The 23,209-nt window shown below is 37.7% G+C and overlaps 2 protein-coding genes and 2 pseudogenes across 3 annotated transcripts in view; 2 read left to right on the forward strand and 2 right to left on the reverse strand.

The window, feature by feature from the left end:
• The window catches only part of LOC113092388 (putative thiamine transporter SLC35F3), a 47,147-nt gene extending 42,386 nt beyond the window's left edge, over positions 1-4,761 (forward strand). For both annotated transcript variants that reach the window (XM_026257978.1, XM_026257979.1), the window contains 4 exons: positions 1,028-1,153; positions 1,772-1,964; positions 2,061-2,150; positions 2,505-4,761. In XM_026257978.1, the coding sequence (XP_026113763.1) occupies positions 1,028-1,153; positions 1,772-1,964; positions 2,061-2,150; positions 2,505-2,743 (648 nt within the window). In that variant the 3' untranslated portion in view covers positions 2,744-4,761. The remainder of the gene's footprint in view (positions 1-1,027; positions 1,154-1,771; positions 1,965-2,060; positions 2,151-2,504) is intronic.
• On the reverse strand, positions 3,933-8,299 carry LOC113092386 (5-hydroxytryptamine receptor 1D-like). The gene is made up of 4 exons (XM_026257977.1): positions 8,152-8,299; positions 7,552-7,712; positions 5,557-6,807; positions 3,933-4,127 (listed from the first exon to the last, which is right to left on the reverse strand). The coding sequence occupies exons 1-4, from the start codon at positions 8,297-8,299 to the stop codon at positions 3,933-3,935; spliced, it is 1,755 nt and encodes a 584-aa protein (XP_026113762.1).
• A 3,245-nt stretch (positions 8,300-11,544) lies between these two features.
• Positions 11,545-22,631, reverse strand: LOC113092387 (probable methyltransferase TARBP1; annotated as a pseudogene).
• On the forward strand, positions 19,500-19,616 carry LOC113092411 (uncharacterized; annotated as a pseudogene).
• Positions 22,632-23,209: the final 578 nt, after the last annotated feature.

A 23,209-nucleotide genomic window follows, 5' to 3' on the forward strand; every position in this document is an offset into this window, starting at 1 on the left:
AGAGTGAGCCGGGCCAAGACAAAAGGCAGAGCAGGAAAAGAGCACTAGAGGAAAGCTGTTCAGGAGAGACGTTGGGTGGGAGTAATCAGTCTTTCTGACACCCTCATAATGTTTCTGTACTGCACTCAGTTCAGCTACGCTCTGGAAACATTTTTCATTTGGGCAGTGGGCACACATGCAAACAAATGCACACACACACACACACGCACATGCACACACACACACACAAACACACACACAGACATAAAGCATGCATGAAGCAGGCCTGTTTCATCATATGTAATGCTAGAGTCATACTTCCTTGAATTCTCATTATCTGTGTGAAAAGAGAAATAACAAGAAAGGTTTATGATAAAAATGAAAGAGTTTGATAATCAATTTTTTTTACTTCTATCATCAATATTCTCTGAAGGACATGATCTGTTCTCCATGAAAAGTAGTCATATATAAAGTGAAAAGTGAAAGTGACATTCAGCCAAGTATGGTAACCCATACTCAGAATTTGTGCTCTGCATTTAACCCATCCAAAGTGCACACACACAGAGCAGTGAACACACACACACTGTGAACACACGCCCGGAGCAGTGGGCAGCCATTTATGCTGCAGCACCCAGGGAGCAGTTGGGGGTTCGATGCCTTGCTCAAGGGCACCTAAGTCGTTGTATTGAAGATGGAGAGAGAACTGTACATGCACTCCCCCCACCCACAATTCCTGCTGGCCCGGGACTCGAAATCACAACCCTTCGATTGGGAGTCCGACTCTCTAACCATTAGGCCACGACTTCCCCATATATGATATATGATTATATCTGTTATATACAGTCTATATCTAATTAAGTGGCTGTATTGATCACATTCATAATTTCCCTAAAACATGAGAAATTATTGTCTAGATCGTTTTGCACTAACCCTGCTATATTTAAAATGTCTCAAAACCTCTTTCTCTCTCTCTTTCTACAGGCAATATTTGTGCTGTTTGACATAACACAATGTGAACGCAATGACCTTTATTTTGTTCTGTTACAAGATTGTTGCTGCCATTCTGGCCATCGCTGGAATCGTGATGCTGACCTACGCTGATGGCTTTCACAGTCACTCTGTTATCGGCATAACGTTTGTAGTGGCCTCTGCATCTGCCTCTGCCCTCTATAAGGTAACAATCGAGACCCTTTCGTTATTCATCAGATGCTTTTCAGTACAGTCGTGTCATTAGGTTTTGTGTCACTGAAACCATACTTATCAATAACTGCATCTCTTTACATACATAGTCATGTACTGAGGTGTCCTGGGAGTTCCTTGTTTTCTGTAATTAAAATGACCTCACTAATCTGTTTGTCTTGATTGATTTGCGATGTACTTTCAACTCCTGCGGTCATCTGAAAAGGACAGATCAATAAGGGAACTGGACAGAAAGATCAGTTTTAGCTCATCAGTTGTCTTACATTTCCAACTGATCATGAGCTAGAAACATCTTCTGACATTTGAAAAATAAAACCATGTTCATTTCTATATTAAGTCTGGCTAATATTGGGAAAGTTGCTTTGAAGCTGTAGTTTGCTAATGTAGTTGCATACAGTCATATGTAACTAATAAAACTAACACCAAATGAGCAGTATTTAACCAAATGTGTATTTTGCAAGAAAACAGAACAAGTAAAATATGCATACTGTGAAAATTCCATAAGAATGAGCATACTGAAATGTATTAATTAAATGAACCGATTCACAGACGAAGAAAGATAATCTGACCTGGTCTTGTTTTTATTCCTCAGGTGCTTTTCAAGCTTGTTTTGGGCAGTGCCAAGTTTGGAGAGGCGGCTCTGTTTCTGACCATTGTAGGTGGTGCAAACTTTGTCTTATTGAGCTTTGTGCCAGTCATACTGTACTTCACACATGTTGAGTACTTCACATCCATAGCTGATCTTCCCTGGGCCTACCTGTGTGGAGTAGCTGGACTCTTACTAGGTAAATAAAATACTGACCGAAAAAAGGCGTATTATACATATAATATGCACACAATTGTATTTGACATTTACAGTGCATTTTTCTTTTCTTTTACAGCGTTCAATATTCTGGTGAATTTTGGCATTGCCATAACATACCCTACACTGATTTCACTTGGCATTGTGTTGAGTGTCCCAGTCAATGCAAGTGAGTTCATTTTGTACAAAGTAAATAGCAAACTTGTTTACAGAAGTATATTTTGTGCTACTGACTGATTTAAAGGGATAGTTCACCAAAATGGAATCAAAATCACTTGTGGTTTCTACAGAAGCATACATTATCATATTTGTCAGTATATTACACTCATAGCTTCATTATACTGTATGTTTTAAAAGGTTTGTGTTGCTGTCAAAATGTTTTGATGTCACGGTTAAAAATCATTTGAAATAATTAGAAAATGAAAAAAGATTTTAACTTTCAGAAACCTGTTTTTGAACCAGTTGAAAGTGGTTTAAATTGGATTAAAATTGGCTCTAAATGTGTGTTTGGCTCACGTTGTAGTGGTGGACCTGAACACCTGTGATATCCACTTCAACACAGTGCGACTCATCGCTGTGTTCATCATCTGTCTGGGCTTCCTGATGCTGCTGTTACCGGAGGACTGGGATCAGTGTTTGATTGAGCTCGGCACCAAACTCAGAAAGCGGGAGCAACCTGTAGAGCCGGCTGAGACTGCAAACAGCTCAGGACTCAACTGGACCCGACGGGCCAGGACCTCCATGTCCACATTTTCCCACTGACACGCATTTAACTTTTCCCATTCAAAGTCCAGTGACTGGACGATGCTGGAAAGAGCATTCATTCCATAATATTTCTCATTCAACGAGGCTCCATATGCCATCATTTACCATCATGCACATTACAACAGAAGCTTTCCGAAGGCAAATAATGTTTTTCAGTTCTCCCAACTGTAAGTTGATTTGAACAATGACTTGGGTCTTTTATTTGAAACTCAAGAGCGGGGGTCTCAAACTACTAACATACGGGCCATTGGGTATATAGTTTATCTTTAAAAGCAGCCCATAAATCAGTTTATAGACTTTCATTTTTTTTTACGTTTATAGTTTTTTATTCTCACATTGAAACTTTAATAAATTAATAATTATTACATTAAATATTGCAACAATATTTTCTTAATTTAATGTATATTCTATATTGTAATTTAATTATGCATAGCCTATTTCCTATTCTCCACATGGGGTTTACAAGCCTAAAACTTGAATGTAAATGATAAGAAGTTTGGGTTACATGCATCTATATAAATCTAGATGGCTCTCATTACAATCGATGTAGTGGTTTACACTGAGAGCGTTTGTTGTGGCATCTTCAGTAGATGTATGTTTCTACTTTTGATGCACTATTGCTACTTTATTTTGACCATCTGATATGCAGTATAAATATAACTATTTAAATCATATATGTAAACTGATTGCTATCCATTTTAGTCATTTTATATTTAAAAATGTTTGATTGTTACGTCAATGCCAGATGTGTTATTTCCAATGTGCTACCTGCCTGTGCAAGGAGAAAATTGCAGTAGCAGTAATACAATTTCAGGCATCATTACTCCACTAAACATGAGCACCATGCAATGTATGAAGGAAAGATGTATCCATGCCTCACTAACTGTATGTAAAGTCATAAAACATTTGTATTTGTTGTAACCGGTCAACTGGCCCAACTGGAAAAAACATCAGGTAGTGTGATCTTGAGACCTCCGCTCAAGAGACCCACATAATATAAAAAAATATCTCCACAATAAAGAGTCCATGCTGGTCTTGAGATTGTTTAACTTCCCTTCGGAGGACACACGTCCGTCACTTTAAAGCTTTCACTGGCACCAGTGCCAGTGTCCATTAGAACATGTGCCAAACATTAATATAGACATTAAGAACTGCAACTTGTGCCGTCTTCTCATACAACAAAGTTCTACCTTGCACAAGGTGCGTCTGAGGGATTCCCCTCCCAAACTGTGACTGAAGATGTTTTGGATAACGGCAATCTGGATGGTTTTGGAGAAAAGGTGGTCCAGGAATAGCCTCGGGATACAGTGGTGCTGAGGTCGGATGGGATGCTGGAGGAGTGCAGACGTCCAGCTGGCCTCATACAAAGTCCAACTGAGGTCTAGAGGGATTTCATCTCCTAAACTGTGAACAAAGATATATGTGGGTAAACGACAGCATCCAGACTGTTATACTGAAGCTAGAATTGGTTTCCATCACATTTTTCTGAGTCACATATGCTAACCACTGTGAGGACATTTCAGGGGCAGTATTGACAAACCGAAAAGACAATCTTCTGCGAGTCATGTTAGCGTAAAGGGTGCCATGTGTATCCTGTGAATGTATGACCATTGCTGAAAAGTGCACCCACCCTATGTGCTCCGCAAAAGGTGGTGACTGGTACTGAAACGCCGTCTTTACATACACAAAACACATTCTGCACATAAGACTTTCTTGAACACTGCATTGCATTTTTTTTCTTATGGACTGTTTCATTGGAAGGGAATTAGTTCTACAGGAAAACGCATGCAGAAAATGCCAATAAATTCTATATGACGGCTTCACTGCCTTTTCTTTGATTTGCAATAGGATCTCATCAGCACTGTCTCCCATTGTCATTGTTTCAATGGCAATACATATATTGTATTCCTCTGGAATTATTGCTAGAAAATATTGTAAACCTTTGTAAGGAATGATTTTTACACCGAAATGCATTCTGATCACTTTTGAGTAAAAATAACGAAAAAAAAATAAATGAAAACATCCATTCAACAGATCTGCTTTGTCTGTTTTCACATGTACCATGTAAAACTTCACATTTTGTCCTGTTTAAAATGTCAGCAGGCTTAGAGTCCTACAGACTCTAGACTCTGGTTTGTTTGAACAGGATTCATTTCACAGAGACCATTCGAATGGGTTCAATCATGTTGATAAAATCATTCAATATTTAGACATTTTGTATATTACGTAGAATAGATGCATCAGAGGAGACAAAGAGATTTGTAAGAGAAGTTTTATCCAATCATTTAATTTGTTGACCTGAATGTCACAATCATGTAACATGGGTAAAACCAAGTAATCAAGACAAGACGCCACAGCCAACAGAAATCATGTCAGCAAAGCATAACCTCAAGTTCATCCACACAGAAAGGAGGAACACATAAAAAAGAAAGTCACTTACTCTGCTTTAAAACCCTCTGAAACACATAAGCAAAAAAAACATATTTGCTTCAAATGTACATACAATTATCCATTTAACAGTATTTAGGCTATATATAACATAAAACCAATATAAACAGAAGTTTAACAAATATTTATTTTATGTAAAATATATATATATATACATTACGTGTCAAACGATTGAAATAATTAAGATTTTGAAATACATATTAAAAAAAAAAAAAAAAAAAAAAAAAAAAGCATCGTATACCAAGGCTGCATTTATTTGGTTAAAAATGCAGTAAAAACAGCAACATTGTAAAATACTATTACGATTTAAAATTACTTGCTGAGCTGTGATAAACTCAGCAAATATCATGTTCTACTCTTACTGTGATCTTTCCATAAAAGAACGTGGCTTGCTTCTTTTTAGTAGCAGCAGAGTAAGGAAGTCTGTTCCGCTCATGCTGTTTGGAGGGAACCTGCAGGTGGTCCACCATCCTAGAACTTTGTCCACCACATTTATGACAGACAGGACGAGAAGAAGTGGCCACGGGAAGAACATTATTCAGCCGTTCCTTGAAGCTGTTGGGTAACTGAGAGCTGAGAGTGAAGACAGAAGGGTACGCAGGTTCCCCGTCATTTCTGAAATGTGCTGTGGAGCAGTGGGTTGTTCCTTCAGAGGGGTCACTCTCGCCTCCACCTCCAACTGTAGACCTCTCAACTCCTCCTCCTCGTCTTACAATCCTCCCCAACCTGGCCTGGATCTTAGATCTCAAACTCTGGAAGGCAACTTGGAAACGCTTGCTGAGGAGCGCATACAACAATGGATTGATATCAGAATTGAACAGCACCAGCAAATAGGAAAAAGTGACTGCTGATGGGGGAACAAGGCTGCTGGGTCGGGACAAGGCAGTTTCGGTGGCCTGCACCAGAGCTACACTAATATAAGGCATCCAGCACAAGAAGAAAGCAGCGATGACCAGGAACAACCTCAAGACTCCATGATGTTGAGTTTGGTTGGGATTCTGTGGGCTACTGCTGTGGATCTGAGCCAAGAATGAATGCAGATGTCCACCAGCTGTCTTGGAAGACATCTCAGATGGTGCATCTGGAGAAATTTCACCAGGAACATCCAATTGATCCATCACAAACCTCCCACTCACATGGTACACCAGCTTGGATGGCGTGAAGGAGTCCATGAATGAGTGTTGGAGATTCAAGACAGATGGGGTCCTGTTACGTTGGAGATGTTCTTCCAGACTGTGAATCCTCCTAGCGTGGTACCGTGCCACACGGACAATCTTCACATAGCAGAACAGAATGACTATAGCTGGTAGAAGAAATGTTAATGAGGCCATTATGACGGTGTAGCTTGGGCTGTTGGCCCAGTTCACTGCACAGCTGTACATGGGAGCAACGAAACTAATGTTGCTCCAGCCCAAGAGAGGAGGACAGCTGGTCACCATAGCTTGCAGCCAGATCCATAGCACTGCCAAAGCTGTTCTCCAGATAGTGCAGCGGGAATCGTACCGCAGACAGTCCACAATGGAGAAATAACGGTCCATGGCGATAGCAGCAAGTGTTAAGACTGATGCTGTGCAGTAGACTGAAGATGTGTAGCCGACATACAGACATAGATCCTGAAAGAGCAAGAGAGAGTACAAAGATTTCAAAAACACTAATAATGCATGCAATTTATAATACTAAAGTAAATTACATTTATGCATTTAGCAGACGCTTTTATCCAAAGTGACTTACAGTGCATTCAGGCTAATATTTTTTACCTTACATGGGATCCCTGAGAATCGATCCCACAACCTTGCGTTGCTAATGCAATGCTATACCGTTTGAGCCACAGGAACAGTAAACAGCGATTTTGTCGAAACCATTGTTATGTTTGTTTCAAAATCAGTTTAGTCCAGGAAGATTTAGCCAATGGCACAATTTGGGGGTGGGACAAATGGTTTGGTCGACCAATGGTAAATAGTGGGGACTTTGTGGCGAATCTGTTTAGTAGTGCTAGGACTTGGGAAATTACACACTTCCCATTTAAGGTATTCATATTTGATAATGTTTAAAAGAAATCCAATATTATTGATTTAACTTTATTGACTCTATAAGATGAAAAAAGTGTTTGTTCTGAATTGAGCTGACACTAACTATAAAAACATCAAAACTGAAATTGAACTGAACCAAATCAACATTGACACTATTGCTTTCTGTCCAGCAGCTTATAGCCAAACTGAACTTGCTTCATAATTGATTGATTTTACAGGATGAACAATGATTTTCCTGTTTACTAACTTTGATTATGCTTTGAAACCTTCGGTACTGTATAAAGCACTATGTAAACAAATGTACAATTTTTAGAATTTCCTACTTACATTGCAGTTGACCCATCCGTTGTTAATAATGGAAACAGCCACAAATGGCATTACTCCTATTCCCACTAAGAAATCACTAATGGCCAGATTGATGATGAGGATGGAGGTCACAGTGTGGAAGGTTTTGGTGGCTGCAACAATCACAATAACCAGAATGTTTCCTGACAAGAAAGAATAAAAGCTCAATAAAATGACAAAAAATGCTATATGCAATTTATAACATAAATAATTGTTTATATATTATATTATATTATATTATATTAGAAGTTCATTAATTAATACTCATCATCAATCACACTTGGACATTAATCAATGATCTATCCTACTAAATAATGAATCATTCCTGTTATGCAATAAATAATGAGCTCTATATAAACAAACATAAACCTTTACATCTACCACATTACATTTTGCTGCATAAAACAAGAAATTTCATGAAAAATAATCATATTAAATATTCCCTTTTCCATGTTACAACTAATAGAAATTAACAAATCATCTGGACTTACTTATACCATATTAATTCCTCAGATATTGTTAGAAATCAACTGCAAAAAATGCAAATGCACATAAAAAAGTGTTGAGTAGAGTTCTGCTCACCCGTCACTGCGCCCAGACTCATCAGCACCATCAGAGTCTCCAGCACCAGACGTGCCTGAGGCCACAAAACCGTCGAGTTCCTCACCGCCGTCCGCATCTGAAACTTAGCCTCATCTGAAGCAAACCACTCCTGAGCAGAGGACTCCATTTAAAAACATTCAGTCTGATACAGAAACTCTCTGAAGAGGGATCCTGATCTCATGTGCATCACAAGCAACCTGGCCATTTACAGTTTTAAATAAACAAATCTTCCATCATAATGAAAAATGGCTGAGAATATATAACAATATTCAATTAAAACAAATCATCTACACTCAGAGCAGATAGTTTACTTCTCACTGCTCTCTGGTTCTTCATCTGCCGTGTGAGCATCTGACAGTGCAGTTTAGTATCTCCAGGGTCCCTCCATCAACCATCGGTTTATCTACAGCGATGACAACATGGAAAATCAAACGCTTGACTTGCCATTTACACAGCATGAGAAAACAGACCAGTTGAATCTCTGGTTCACTAAATAGTCTATTTACACAGACAGTTTCGCAAGGGTTTACAATAGTTATGGATTTTATTAATTGTCACTTTTGCATTGCATTGTTCCATAATAAATGTAACAAATATGATTTGTGTAAATATGATTTAAATATTATCAAGGCACTCATACTGAGATATAAATGTTTTTTAAACTCGTTATTTAACCTAAATATTAAAATATTTCATTTAAAATATGATAATATCCAAATTCATTAAACGTCACTTTTAAAAAGTAAAAGGAACAACAAATGGTAGTGTGTTTAGATGACATATTTAAACATGAATGCAGCGGTTTTCCATCTTTCTAATCACATTTGGGAAGTCTTGTCAAGCAAAATGCTTTATATGACTTACTTGATTTGCATAAACACACCTTTTCCTTAGAAAAAGTGCTGTGCAATGCAAATCCCCAAAATACTGACGGATATTTTCTGCTAAAACACAGAAAACTGTTCTGCAGTTATGACCCAGTGTTCTTTCCTAAACGCTGGCGTGTAAATTCCAACACCAGCAGGGCGGCGCTGACGTGCACAGAGAGGGAGCGATGCTAACAATTTGGCTAATCTGATTATTCTACTAACAAAAAGAATACAGCAGTAACATTTGACCATGTTTAAAAGCCGGTACTTGTTTCAACAGAAATATTGAACACTTTAACCATGAAAATTTAGAATACAACTCCGTGGACAAGATGAGTCAACAGTATTTTTGTTTCCATTTTCATTTTCCTGGAAGAAAAAGATTAACTTTTAGAATTACTCTACCATAAAAATATAAATTTCCTGTAAGTACAGGGCTGTATATTTGAATATGTATATATAAAAGCATTTTGTTTACTCTTAGCACATTTACACTAGCATATGGATGACCAAAAAAAACTTTAAAATGCCTAAAGATTATATATTATTAAAACAATTATAATATTATACAATTTGTTCATTTATATACAATTATTATTAAAATTATTACACACACACACACTCATCCTGGAAGAGACAGACTAATACATCTACTAAAACTTTCTTTTGTTAACTGTTATATGTACACTAGTATATAGCTGACCTAAAAGTTCAAATTAAAAACAAAATAAATTCAAGTAAAAATAAAATAAAACAGTACTGGATAGTACAGGGTCTTAAAATATGTTCTGTAAAAATGCAGAGAATATGAAATGCTGTTTAGGCCTGCCGCTCGGTGCAGGGGTGCAGACTAAACTAATAAACCAAGCTTTTAAATAATAAGTCTGGTTTAATCTGCTGCTCAATAGCTTTGAATCAGTGGGATAATCAGGCATAATAATGCAGTGATTCACACACCTGCTGCGAACAAAACATCAGGTGGCTTTCCTGCCTCGAAGTCAAATGACTCAGCAAGAGCAATGATGTAAACCACACACACACACACACACACACAGACACGCTTTCAAACACACCTTAATTGTGATTTATATACTGAATCAGTGCTGTTTCATAACAAACTGTATGACAAGTTGATTATGAACACAACATATGGTCAACAAAACAGCTCTCCTTGAGAAATATTAAATATATATTTTGTATAACTTAATAAAAAAAGAAACCATTTCAAAGTAGCTCGGTATTAAATATTCAAGTATTCACTGCATCAACAGCTACTGCAAAATGTGAGATTCTGCTCCTTTATTGCTCGCTTGATGACGATCACTGCAAAAGCATCAATGCTCTTAGACTGACTAATGGTTGATGCTTGTTATATTGTGCAAAACAAAAGAAAACTCCAATCAAATAAAATAACATTGAAGCTGCTACATCACTGCTCTCAGACTGAACGATGGTTGATGCCTGTTGGAGGTGTAAATTGTGCATTATGTTGAGAGGTTTTGCTGATGTGCGCTCAGCATGTCAGGACATGCACGTCTCTATCCTCCAGCAGTATTCGGAGGTGAGGAAATCTCACGGGGAGAGACACATCAATTAACCTCACATCGTTAAACTGCACTGTCAGCCTCCACTGAGAAGCTTCTATTTTCACATCCCTTCACAAAGACTACCCTGCCCTTCAAAACAAGTAATCAAATCAAAGCCCACTTGTTTGCGTGCTGTTCTAGTGTTCATTTCATTAACAAAAACTACGATGACGAATGTTCGTTGAGAAGTCTTTTCCTCCTGACTAAGATGAGATGACAATTAGGTCAATAAACAAAAACTAAGGCTATATCAACATCATTCACGAAATAAAACGAGACTAAAAATGCATTAAAAAAGTAAACTAAAATGCTAAAATGTCAAGTTTACATTGATTAAAACAAGACTAAAATACTTCAGGTTAGCTTCGACTAAAACTAGACTAAAACACTTAGGATTTTCTTTTACTACAACTAAACTAAATGTTGACACTTGTAGTCAACTAAAACTTATTTGATTGATAAAATCTGAAAAAATAACAAAAAGCATTTAACATGGGACTGAGAGTAAAATTGAAAATTGCATTCATATAAAATGACCTCAAAAAGTATTTGATCAATTAAGGGTCAGTGAATTTTTTTCAAAATGATATTTTTTAAAAATCTGTCATTTCAAATCAAGTTTTCTTTGCATCATCTCAGTCATTGATCTTTAATTTAGAAATATCTTTGCATTAGATTAAGTATCGAGCCATAAAAGTATAAATTCAAAATGTGGTTGTCAAGCATTACGGTTTAAAAAGGATATCAGTAAATCATGTCAGGATATGTTTTTTCATTAATTTTATTTGAAAATCTAAGAAAATGTTTATTTTATAAAATATTTAGCTCAATTGTACATCCACATGACCTAATATGTTTGAAATGCATTTACTTTGAGCATATAGACAGAATCTGTACAGAATGCTGGAGGTGTTGGTTTACCCTAGTAGTAGTAGTAGGAGGCTTTTCTCAGCAAAAGTGTGATCTTGTAAACTCTGGCTGTTGGATGTTTGCTCCCCACCTTTTACATAGCATCCATCTCTCTTCTTCAGCTGCAGGAAATCTGACTCAGATTCCTTCACCTGGAAAATGAAAGCATATAATGTGAAATTTCTGACTGGCTTCATTAATCTTGACAGATTCAATCAATGTACTGCTCATATTCTATAACTCGCTCCACAAAACTGGGTTAGAGCTTTTGATGGTTCTGTGTATTGTGTGCATATGGGTGATTTAATGCACAGTTATGATAAATAACATCTCTAGGCTTGTTTCAGCCCACACTCAGGAAATATGAGTATGTCTTTAAAGGAGTGTGTAATTTCTTCACTACTAGTGGCACCAAATGGAATTGCAATCTGTTTGTTTATGCAACATGAATTTATGAAGTCAGTTTGTGGGAAGAGTTGGCAAACGATGCATAGCATTGAAACTTGTATGAAGGAAGTCACTAGTTTTGCAATTCTGATTGGTGTCAGATCCGTCAGATTTTAAGCAACCGATATATTCGTTAGGTCAAAAATGCACACACACCTCCAGCATCAGCAGCCACAATTCTGAAGACACACTGAGGGCCTGGAACTGTTTGTCATTAACATGTCACAGACTTTCCAGAACCAGAGCTTTGGGCCCAAAGATCTGGAACAGACACACAAACACTTGTAGTTAACAGTAACATATATTAAATTCATATAAAAATGGATGCCTTAAATTGATAAAAAGTGACAGCCAAGACATTTGTAAATTTTACAAAATATTTCCATTTCAACTATGTGCTGTTCTTTTCAACTTTCCATTCTGCAAAGAATCATGGTTTCCACAAATATTTTAAGCAGCACAAATATTTTCAACTTTGATAAAAATAAATGTTCCATAAGCAGCAAATGAGCACATTAGAATGATTTCAGAAGGTATCATCATGTAAAACTAAAGTAAAGGCTGCTGAAAATTCAACTTTTCAATCACAGGAATAAATTACATTATAAAATATTTAAATTGCAACAGTATTTCACAATAATACTGTTTTTACTGTATTTTTGATCACACTATATATATATATATATATATATATATATATATATATATATATATATATATATAGCGCCTTGGTGAGCATAAAAGACTTCATAAACATGTATAACAAAGATACATATTCACATTTGAGCGTTGACTGTTTTAATATTAAACCCATGAGTGGTTTCTTCTCTCAGTCTTATAAGACTCAACTAAGTGCATCAATATTTATTCATAAAATGAAATAATAAAAAAAACAGCATGAAATGAAAACCATACACCTATCAAACAATAACCAGCTGTGTAGAATGTTGAAATGAATGAGAAGAATGAGTCTTTTATAATGAGCTTGTGTTAAAACTGATTTGTTTGGTGACTCAGAAGAGATTATGATTGAGTTCAATGTCTGTTGCGGCAGCAATAATGACATTCAGAAAAAATAAGAACAAAGTTAATTAAATTAGATCACAGATTGATACACCATAAAATCCATCCCGGAAAGGAGAATGAAGGCCATCACAGGATGTGTTCTTGTGTTGAAAAATCAGTGGATGGAGCACAATGCAACTGAACAAAAGTGCATTGATAGGCACTTCCGGCACATGTACATGGAACAACATTAAAAGCGACTGGGATAAAACAATCATTTTTATTGAATGGGATAACAGTAACAATACTAATATTGCTACTATTAAAAATAGGACTTTATTAATATGACTTCCAATAATAATAATACATGTGCATTTTAATGTCATTTCATCAATTCATTTTGTTTATAATTTGATTATGGTTTAGTGACCATAAAACAGCTTGACTGATAACTCTCTTCAACTATATAATACTACTATAATTATTTAGTCTATTTCTTTGTCTTACCACCCAGATTGGTGGGTTAGTCAATGAGAGATGCGACCACCAGTAGTAGGTTGCTGGTGAGTTTGCCCAGGCGTGCTGCTCTCTGCTGGGCAATGAGCTCAGGCTCCTGCTCCTGGAAACTCAGCTTCCACTGGGTGATTTTCAACTGAACTTCTGCCCAGTGTTCTTCCTGCTCCAAATCACCTGTCAGACATAAAACTTTTGTGTTTGCTTGAATTTCAAACATTGTATTGCTCTCTCTCTTCTCTTAACAAACTGAACATGAGAACTGACAAGACAAAGAAGATGGTCTTGTTCAGCCCCTCACCAATGTTTATGGAAACCACGAGAACAAAGTATAGATTTTTTTCACAGTTTCCCACTGTGGTGTGGTTCCAGTGCTCTGCTGCCCTCATGTGGTGATTACCTTTGTCCTGCTGGATCCAGTCATCAGCAAGGCACCAAAACTCTCAAATGTCCACAGTGGAAGCCAATCATTTTCTACAGGTTCTGGATCTGAGACGGGTTCTGGTGGATGGCCCACTCTATCAGATACTTGAAAGATGCTTGGATGCTGCAGAACCCAGCCTGACACACGTGACTCAACACACACTCTGACACAAACTCCTGTGACAGATAATGTCAAAATAAACTTCTGAACTCGACATTGTGTACATAGAAAAGTGCATTTACCATAAATGCAGGGACAAATTGTATTGCTATTGTTTCTATTTAAATTAATTCTAATTATTTAATCTGTTTCAATATATTTCATAATTTATTAAATAAAAAAATGCATCATATATTTTACCAACAATGACATTTAAACAACCAATATTTATCTTATTAAGACTAAGAACCATAAAGCTCAAACATCACTGCTGCTGAGAACATGCAATAAAAATAATAATAATAAATTATTATATAAAAATTTTTAATGGAGGTGTACCAACTGTTTCCCTTTTGTGATTGTTTTTTGTGGGTGAGCAGGCTTATAGGGCTTTTTGCCTCCTGGAGATTCATACTTTTTGTTGATGCTTTGGTGAATAGGCAATAATTTGGCTGTGTCAAGTAGCAAGATTTGTATTTAGTTTTTTTTTATATGTAACATTCTATCACAACTAGTAAAAACAAATAATTTAACATTTACAAGTGAAAACATTTTAGTAGCACAAATATAACAACCACAGTAAGTCATTAAATCACATAAAATGTTTAATTATTATTAATTCATAATATTAATTATTATTGTTTGCTTTTTTATTGCATGTGGTACAATGCAGGCCCCTGCATCCAACAGATGCAAATCGAAACAAATTAATTGGGTCATATGATGTGATTTATTTTTTTTGTATTAAATGTTTATTTAATAATTATTAATTATTTATTATTTATTCATAATAATTATTCATTTCCATAATTGCACGTTTTACAATTTAGGCCTGTTACACATCCAACCAGTGGGGTAGCCACAGGTGTGCCAGGGTGTGCCTGTGCCACCCACAGTGGCATCTGGCACACCTAAAAATAGATGCAGAATTATTTTTTATAGTCTCAATCGAGACAATCAATTGAGATCGGCACTTCGGAGCCGTTCGCGACTCGGTTGATTCAGATCGGCACTTCGGAGCCGTTCGCGACTCGGTTGATTCAGATCGGCACTTCGGAGCCTGTTCGCGACTCGGTTGTTTCAGATCTGCACTTCGGAGCCGTTCGCGACTCGGTTGATTCAGATCGGCACTTCGGAGCCTGTTCGCGACTCGGTTGATTCAGATCGGCACTTCGGAGCCTGTTCGCGACTCGGTTGATTCAGATCGGCACTTCGGAGCATGTTCGAGACTCGCTTGATTCAGATCGGCACTTCGGAGCCTGTTCGCGACTCGCTTGATTCAGATCGGCACTTCGGAGCCTGTTCGCGACTCGGTTGATTCAGATCGGCACTTCGGAGCCTGTTCGCGACTCGGTTGATTCAGATCGGCACTTCGGAGCCTGTTCGCGACTCGGTTGATTCAGATCGGCACTTCGGAGCATGTTCGCGACTCGCTTGATTCAGATCGGCACTTCGGAGCCTGTTCGCGACTCGCTTGATTCAGATCGTCACTTCGGAGCCTGTTCGCGACTCGGTTGATTCAGATCGGCACTTCGGAGCCTGTTCGCGACTCGGTTTTAGATCGGCACTTCGGAGCATGTTCGCGACTCGGTTGATTCAGATCGGGACTTCGTAGCATGTTTGAGATTTTTTTAAATTCAGATCTGGACATCGAAGCAGTGAACTGAAGCATCGAAGTTTGTCAAACAGTTAATTGGTGATAAATTAATATTTGGACTTGAGGCTTTTTTACCTGTCGATTCAGCACGTACATGGACCCACACACAAAGGTGGACACACTCTAGACGGGTGGGCCTGTGCGCGCACAGCGTTTGAATTGAGACTGTGTCACGCATAATCAATGCTTGCTCAAAAAAAGTTGGTCGCTCTGGAGTCACCAACCCGTCGATCGCGGTCGACAAGTCGATCTTGGAAGCATTTTAAGTCGACCGCGAAGATTTTTCAAAATCTGAGAAAAAAAGGTGTGAGCCTCCGGTGCGAGTTGGGAGGTGCGAGCCTCCGCTGACTGCGCGCGCACCTCCCGAAACAGATGAGACATTTATACTTGACACAACTGTTTTAGACTGAAAACCAGACCATACAACTGATTTAGACGCGGGTGCCGGTGTGATGAGATGTGCTAATATCCGTCTTCTCGGGCATGATTGTTTTAGGCCTGTAATTGATTGATTATTGAGGTAATAGGGATGGCACGGTTCGCTGAAAAAAAAAAAAACCGTTCGGTTCACCACACACGGTTCGGCACGCGCTTCAACTTAAATCTGACAAAGCATCTGTAATATCATCTGTAATATGGCTTGCTATAAATGGCACGTAAAAAAACAGGGTTCAGCTAATAAATGTTTGTTGATGCATGCGCATTCTGGCTTCCCAGACATTACAAAAACATGAAAAAAAAAAAAAAATCCTGGATAAATCATTCACTCTTGTTCAACGCGAATGCTGTATATGAGCAGTAATTTATTCCGTCAGCACCTGGGTGCTGATATCTGTGTTTAAACTAAACTCATTTAAGCTTTGTCACTTTAAACATTTAAGAGCCAGAGGCAGCGAGTTCGCGCGCGCAGTGAGAAGATTTGTTCATGCGCTCATCCGAAGCGCGCAAACCTGCGCCTCGGCACGCGCGCAAATATACGATCTATATTGAGCAACTACAATTCATTTTAATCCTATAATTATATATTATAATTTATTTAAAGTGAATAAATTGTAATGAAAAATAAACAAAATGAAATAGCTAAAGTTCAAAATTATCGTATTTGGAAGAAAATTATTACATTTAACAATTAACTACATTTTGACACGACCTGCAAATTAACACTAGGAGTATGGTTGGACGGAAGCAGTGTGACAAAAATGCTATCCCATAATTTTGCACAGTAATCTGACAATAAATGTGGCACATCCAGATTTTCATATGCACACCCAGAGTCTCTTTTCTGACTACACTACTGCATCCAACATATTCGAATCAGTACCATTCAGTGTAAACAAGTTAATATAACTACCTCTTTGTAGGGATGTAATCACACAATGTTTATTTAAAAGCATAATTCAGAAGCAACACAGTCATCTGACAATATCAGAATCTGAACGGACCAAAAACCCTGAAATCAAAGCATCTCTAGTAGTAAAGTGGATTAATATGCATGCGTGTGTCTAACTGATCTGAGTTTATGCAGCAACAGTAGCAGCGTCTGCCACGCACGGTTCTTCACTCTGTGCCGGATGGAGTTGCTATAGTAACGCTCTTTGGATTTTGAAATCTTGGCATCCTAAGGGATAGGAAAATAGACAAAGGAGGAAACTTCAATCAAAAACACATGCAAAAACCATGAGATTGGGACATTAAAAACAAAATCAATTTCAAAGTTTTTCAGGAAGTGCTTTCATTAAGAATTAAACACCCAATTTCCAGTAAGAGCTGCAGTTAAGAATTGAACACAAACCTTCCTCAGTAAGCGGCGCACGAGCTCCTCCTTCAGACGCTGGTGGAGCTGATTAGATGGATTCACGCGGCAGAGGAAGGCCAGAACACACACTCGAGGAAACTGATCATCCCTGTTATCACTAGAAACAAGATTCTGAATAATACATGTATTTGAAAATGCTGTGAGGAAAAAACATTCTGAATCAAGTAGTTTTGTAGCACAAAAATAGTCAATTTGCAAAAGCCCGCTATGCTTAGTCAATAGCTATATTTCCATCCACATATTTTTACACGCATTTTGGGATATCGAATAAAAAAAGGATGGATAGAAATGCAAAGATGCGCATAAATTATATTATATTATATTATATATTATTGTTATATTTTTAATAACCCTGTTAAGGAAAGGGACATCATATCTTTCAGAAAATATAATTTGCATCTTAATTTTGCAATGAAAATGTATTTAACAGTAATATATACTTCCATGACAGGGTGAACATATCTTATGGTTTATGTTTCGAACAATGGCCCATACTTATCTAAAATAATGTGTGGGATCTCAGCTATATGTTTCTATAGTACTTGAGTTTCTACCATTTATGAAATAAAGTGAAAGGGAAATTAAAACTGAAATGTGAGTGTTTTTGATCATAAATGGGCAAGTGGTCGTTCAGGCGTTTTCCCTGACCTGTTGTGTGCAGGCTGTGATTCTAGGGTTCAGTTCCTCCGTGAGCTGCAGAAGGCCCTGGTGTAAAGCTAAGCTCACAAATCCCTGCAGTGTGGACCAGAAGTCCTGAGGGTTTGTGCTCAGAGCCTGAACCACCTTCCATGAGGCACATATGGCCTCAGTGCACAGAGATTCATCATTCTGCACCATCTGGTGGAGAAAATAGACCCAACAACTAAACACAAGTTCACGTCACACACACACACACACACACACACACACACATATACATATATATATATATATATATATATATATATATATATATATATATATATATATATATATATATATATATATACATAATAAACAGTTAGATTTTTTGACTTTTTATGTTATTTGTAATTGTTCAGCACAAAAAAACTTACTAACTTTGACTAACATTATCAGTTGACTTCAAGCAAGACAACACGTAGAAAAGGGTAAAACCTGTTTTTGTTTATCTGAGATGTTCATGTAACAAAACTGATAACCTGAAAAGAGAACTGCAGCCCACCTGTGGTAAGACTGACATCATGAAATTCAGCACCGGCAGAACAAGATGACCAGACAGTAACGCCAGAGCATCCACAGCAGCCCTCAGCACCTCGGGACCTCAGGACCTCAGGAGCTTCATGAGCCTGAAGGGTCCCAGCAGACTTCTGCACGAAACTCAGACACGTCCACTGATCTCGAATAAACTGGCCCACAATTCACCCCAAATCCTTCAGAATGAGACTAATCACTGGAATAAACACATATAACTCAGAAATCAATATGAAAGTAATACTTATTTTGAACAAATATATAGATTTTAAATTCCAGCATTACAGCATTAATTGTTTTTAAGAGCTCAAACAGACCTGACTGTCACAGTTGTGGGCTTCAGTAAGGTACGGTTGAGATGCTGAGATGATGAAGGTGATGAAGGGTAGAAGTAGTCGGTCAGTGAGTGAAGTGACCTCATGGCCTCAGAGAGGGAGTTCAGGACACCCCAATTAGCCATGTCACACAACAGCGCAAGTGTGGCCATACCGACCGACCACTCTCTGAACCTGCCTGACACGGATGGATTCTAGAAAAACACACAACTTAGATCTCATTTCATCAGAAATTTCCATCCACTTTCAAAATTTTTTACAAATGTGCTTGGGACTAAATCTACAATAATCTAACATCCAGGTTTTTTTTCTCTCTCTCTTTTTTTGCAAGGGTGTCATACTCCTAGTAACTTACAATGCACTAAATTGTTTTTGAAATACTTATTGAAATACTTTCCGGCAGCCATATCACCCTGGAGCCCAAGACCGGTTTCCCACTGAAGCTAAGCAGGGCTGAGCCTGGTCAGTACCTGGATGGGAGACCTCCTGAGAAAACTAGGTTGCTGCTGGAAGAGGTGCTAGTAAGGCCAGCAGGGGGTGCTCACCCTGTGGTCTGTGTGGGTCCTAGCGCCCCAGTGTAGTGATGGGGACACTATACTGTCAACAAGCACCGTCCTTCGGATGAGACGTTAAAACCGAGGTCCTGACTCTCTGTGGTCATTAAAAATCCCAGGATGTCTTTCGAAAAGAGTAGAGGTGTGACCTCGGCATCCTGGCTCAATTTGCCCATTGGCCTCGGACCATCATGGCCTCCTAACAATCCCCGTATCTGCTGATTGGCTTCATCGCTCTGTCTCCTCTCCACCAGTAAGCTGGTGTGTGGTGGGCGTTCTGGCGCACTATGGCTGCCGTCGCATCATCCAGGTGGAGGCTGCACACTGGTGGTGGATGAGAAGATACCCACTGACTATGTAAGCGCTTTGAGTGTCTAGAAAAGCGCTATATAAATGTAAGGAATTATTATATATATATATATATATATATATATATATATATATATATATATATATATATATATATATATATATATATATATAGGCTATATATATATATATATATATATATATATATATATATATATATAGGCTATATATATATATATATATATATATATATATATTCATATATAGGTTCAGCATGAAGCTCCTCAGGAACTCAAATTGCCGTCGGTCAAATGAAAACAACCTTCATTAGCCTGGAGCAAATGGGATGTGATGGGAGCAAAGTTTAACGTGTTGTGAATATGAATCGTGTGATCAAACACTTTGCAAATTAAGCAGGCTTATGAATTTGGATTTAGTTAATAGACTTTGTTTACCTCTTTCCAAAGTGCCTTGCCCTGACATAGAGACTCATCAGCTCGAAAATGAACAAGAAATCCAAATATCTCATCTAGAGACACCGCTGACTGCCAAAAACAAGACAATCAGAAAATCATACATATATATATATATATATATATATATATATATATGTGTGTGTGTGTGTGTGTGTGTGTGTGTGTGTGTGTGTGTGTGTTTAAGAAATACATATAGCACTGAACCAGTCATAAGTGTCAGTTTTTGTTTTTAACTGAGATTTATACATCGATTAATACTATAAATAAGCTCTTCAATTATGTATGGTTTGTTAGGACAGGACAATATTTGACCGTGATGCAACAATTTAAAAATCTGAAATCTGATGGTTGCAAAAAAAATCTAAATATTGAGAAAATTGCCTTTAAAGTTGTTCAAATGAAGTTCTTAGCTATGAATATTACTAATAATTTTTTTTTTTTGATATATTTACGGTAGGAAATGGTATCTTCATGGATAATGATCCTTACTTTATATCCTATTAATATCTTTATAATTTTGACCCCTACGATGTATTGTTGGCTTTTGTTAAAAATATACCAGTGCGACTTAAGAATGGTTTTGTGGTCCAGGGTCACATATACACACACACACATATATATATATATATATATATATATATATATTTTTTTTTTTTTTTTTTTTTTTTTTTTTTTTTTTTTTGACGGACAGACAGACAGATAGATATTTTTACTATTATTTCATATAAGAGGCTTTACGGGGTAGCTACACTACCACATCTGTCAGGCAGAGAGCAGCATGGAGCAGAAAACACTGTGAAGCTTCTCTCTTAGTGCAGCGTAGAGCTTCTATGAAAACAGAAACATGAGCAGATTATGTGTATTTATGAACACATTAATTATTGCAACAAATATCAAATGCACTCTCACCAAGTGACTTATCGTTACAGATGTCAGTTTTATGAAATCAGTTTGCGTCACAGGCTGCTTTTTTTAAACAGCACTGAAGGAGCTCAAATGTATGCTGGACACTTTTTGGCTGCTTTTCTTTCACTATTTGATTCAACTAATATAAAATAAATTACTTTTTTTTTCCTTTTATCAGTTTATATTTGTCTCTGTAGAAGTATTTAGTAATGATAATGCAAAACAAAATGATGTAAAAGACTATGTGCTTTATTATAGATAAATGAGTAGCATCTCTTCTTTAATTTGCTCTTAATACTCACTACATTTCTCCAAATGTGGGATCATTTGATTCCAGCTGCTAGTAGTTTGTACCTGAATGCATGCAGTCCATCAGATCCTAGTAAAGGACAGGGGGCGCGACAGGACAGGGTCTGGGACAGAAATAGCAGTGGGACTGTGCACCAGTGCCATGATCCTATCTGCTGAATGAGCTGCAGCAACACTGAACCTGATCGCAACCACAAAAACAACAGTATGAATTCTGCTGTGAAACGACCGGTATAGCAGTGTACCAGTATCTTTATAACAGTAGTATAGCAGACAACTTTTCATTCATTCATATAAATATCAGTTGTCAATGCATACTATAGTAGTTTGCAATTCTAAAAGTAATTTCTCGGTTTTGTGAATCTGAAACAAAACTTACTTCTAGAGTCTCTAATAATAGAGCAATCTTCCCAGAATTCCCTCAGTAACTGCTATTTTTTTCTAGGGAGTCCATCTGAAAAGGATTTCATCTGTAGAGATCCAAGAGATGTTTATGATTTCTTACACTGCTCACACACACTTCTTACACACTGTGAGTGCTGTCTTACCCGTGTCAGGTTCCTCGCTGGTGAACACATCTTCTTTCTTGACTTCCGCCAGGGAAACAGACCTGGTGAGCAGGTAAAGTGCCTGTTTGCAGGTCACACTGTCCTTTAGGGTCAATCCAGCCTGAATTGCCTTAAGAAACCTTTGAGATCTTCTAGGGTGCAGGGCAAGGTCCTGGAGATGATGACTCTGTCATAGGAGATGCTGCATTACAGCACTGCTGTGACTTCAATGGCAACATCCATGTCGAACTCGCAGGTTTCATGGTTGCCATCATCTCTAATCATCAGGACAGACAGAGGAACATGACTTACCTTCTCAGGTGCATCATGATTCTGACAGGTACTGACACACACTGCAAAGAGTCCACAGACAGCACTGAGCAGATACCTCCATGATTACCTCCATCATCTGCACTGGAGATCATTTGCATTAGCAGCATGCATTGATTCCATATCACTGACTGCACTTCACAAATAAAGCTCTCTTCGTGTGATTTATTAGAAAACACTTAGATCAAAACACTTAGAGCTTAGCTCTTCTCTATTTCGGGGTGTGTTGTGCTTGACCAGTACAAAGTATTGAACAAATTCTCGGGAATGTGACATTGGGTTAAAATGATGTGTATGAAAAAAATTAGACATTTCCTGACTAGGCCTTTAAAGTTAGAAACATCCACAGCTTTAAAATAGCCACAATCCGGTTCAATGCTTTTGCCTGCTACACACACACACATGTGAACCGGTTTGTCTACTTCTTGAAATATAATGTGACCGACTGACATGCACCGAGTGAGACGAGGCTGCATAGGCCTATGTGGTTTTTATAATATTTTATATTAATTTTCAGGGCTTGCTTGGGTCGTTTTATGGACAGGTTGTATATGGAGGCCAGTAAGAGACCATTAATTACTCCTCATCCCTTTAATTACACAAATGTCTCGTTAAAAATGTCAGCGGACTGAGATACAATAATTCTAGTCAACAATACACAGTAAAGCGTTAA

The sequence above is a fragment of the Carassius auratus genome, unplaced genomic scaffold (genome assembly GCF_003368295.1).
Source record: "Carassius auratus strain Wakin unplaced genomic scaffold, ASM336829v1 scaf_tig00214575, whole genome shotgun sequence".
In the NCBI taxonomy this organism is placed as follows: domain Eukaryota; kingdom Metazoa; phylum Chordata; class Actinopteri; order Cypriniformes; family Cyprinidae; genus Carassius; species Carassius auratus.

Excerpts from the sequence above, each read along its gene's own strand:
- LOC113092386 (XM_026257977.1), bottom strand. The coding sequence starts at position 8,299 with ATGGAGTCCTCTGCTCAGGAGTGGTTTGCTTCAGATGAGGCTAAGTTT. Across the intron at positions 7,713-8,151 it reads GAGTCTGGGCGCAGTGACGG|GAAACATTCTGGTTATTGTG; the intron begins GTGAGCAGAACT and ends CTTTCTTGTCAG. Across the intron at positions 4,128-5,556 it reads TCTTTTATGGAAAGATCACA|ACCTCAGTTGGACTTTGTAT; the intron begins GTAAGAGTAGAA and ends AAATCCCTCTAG.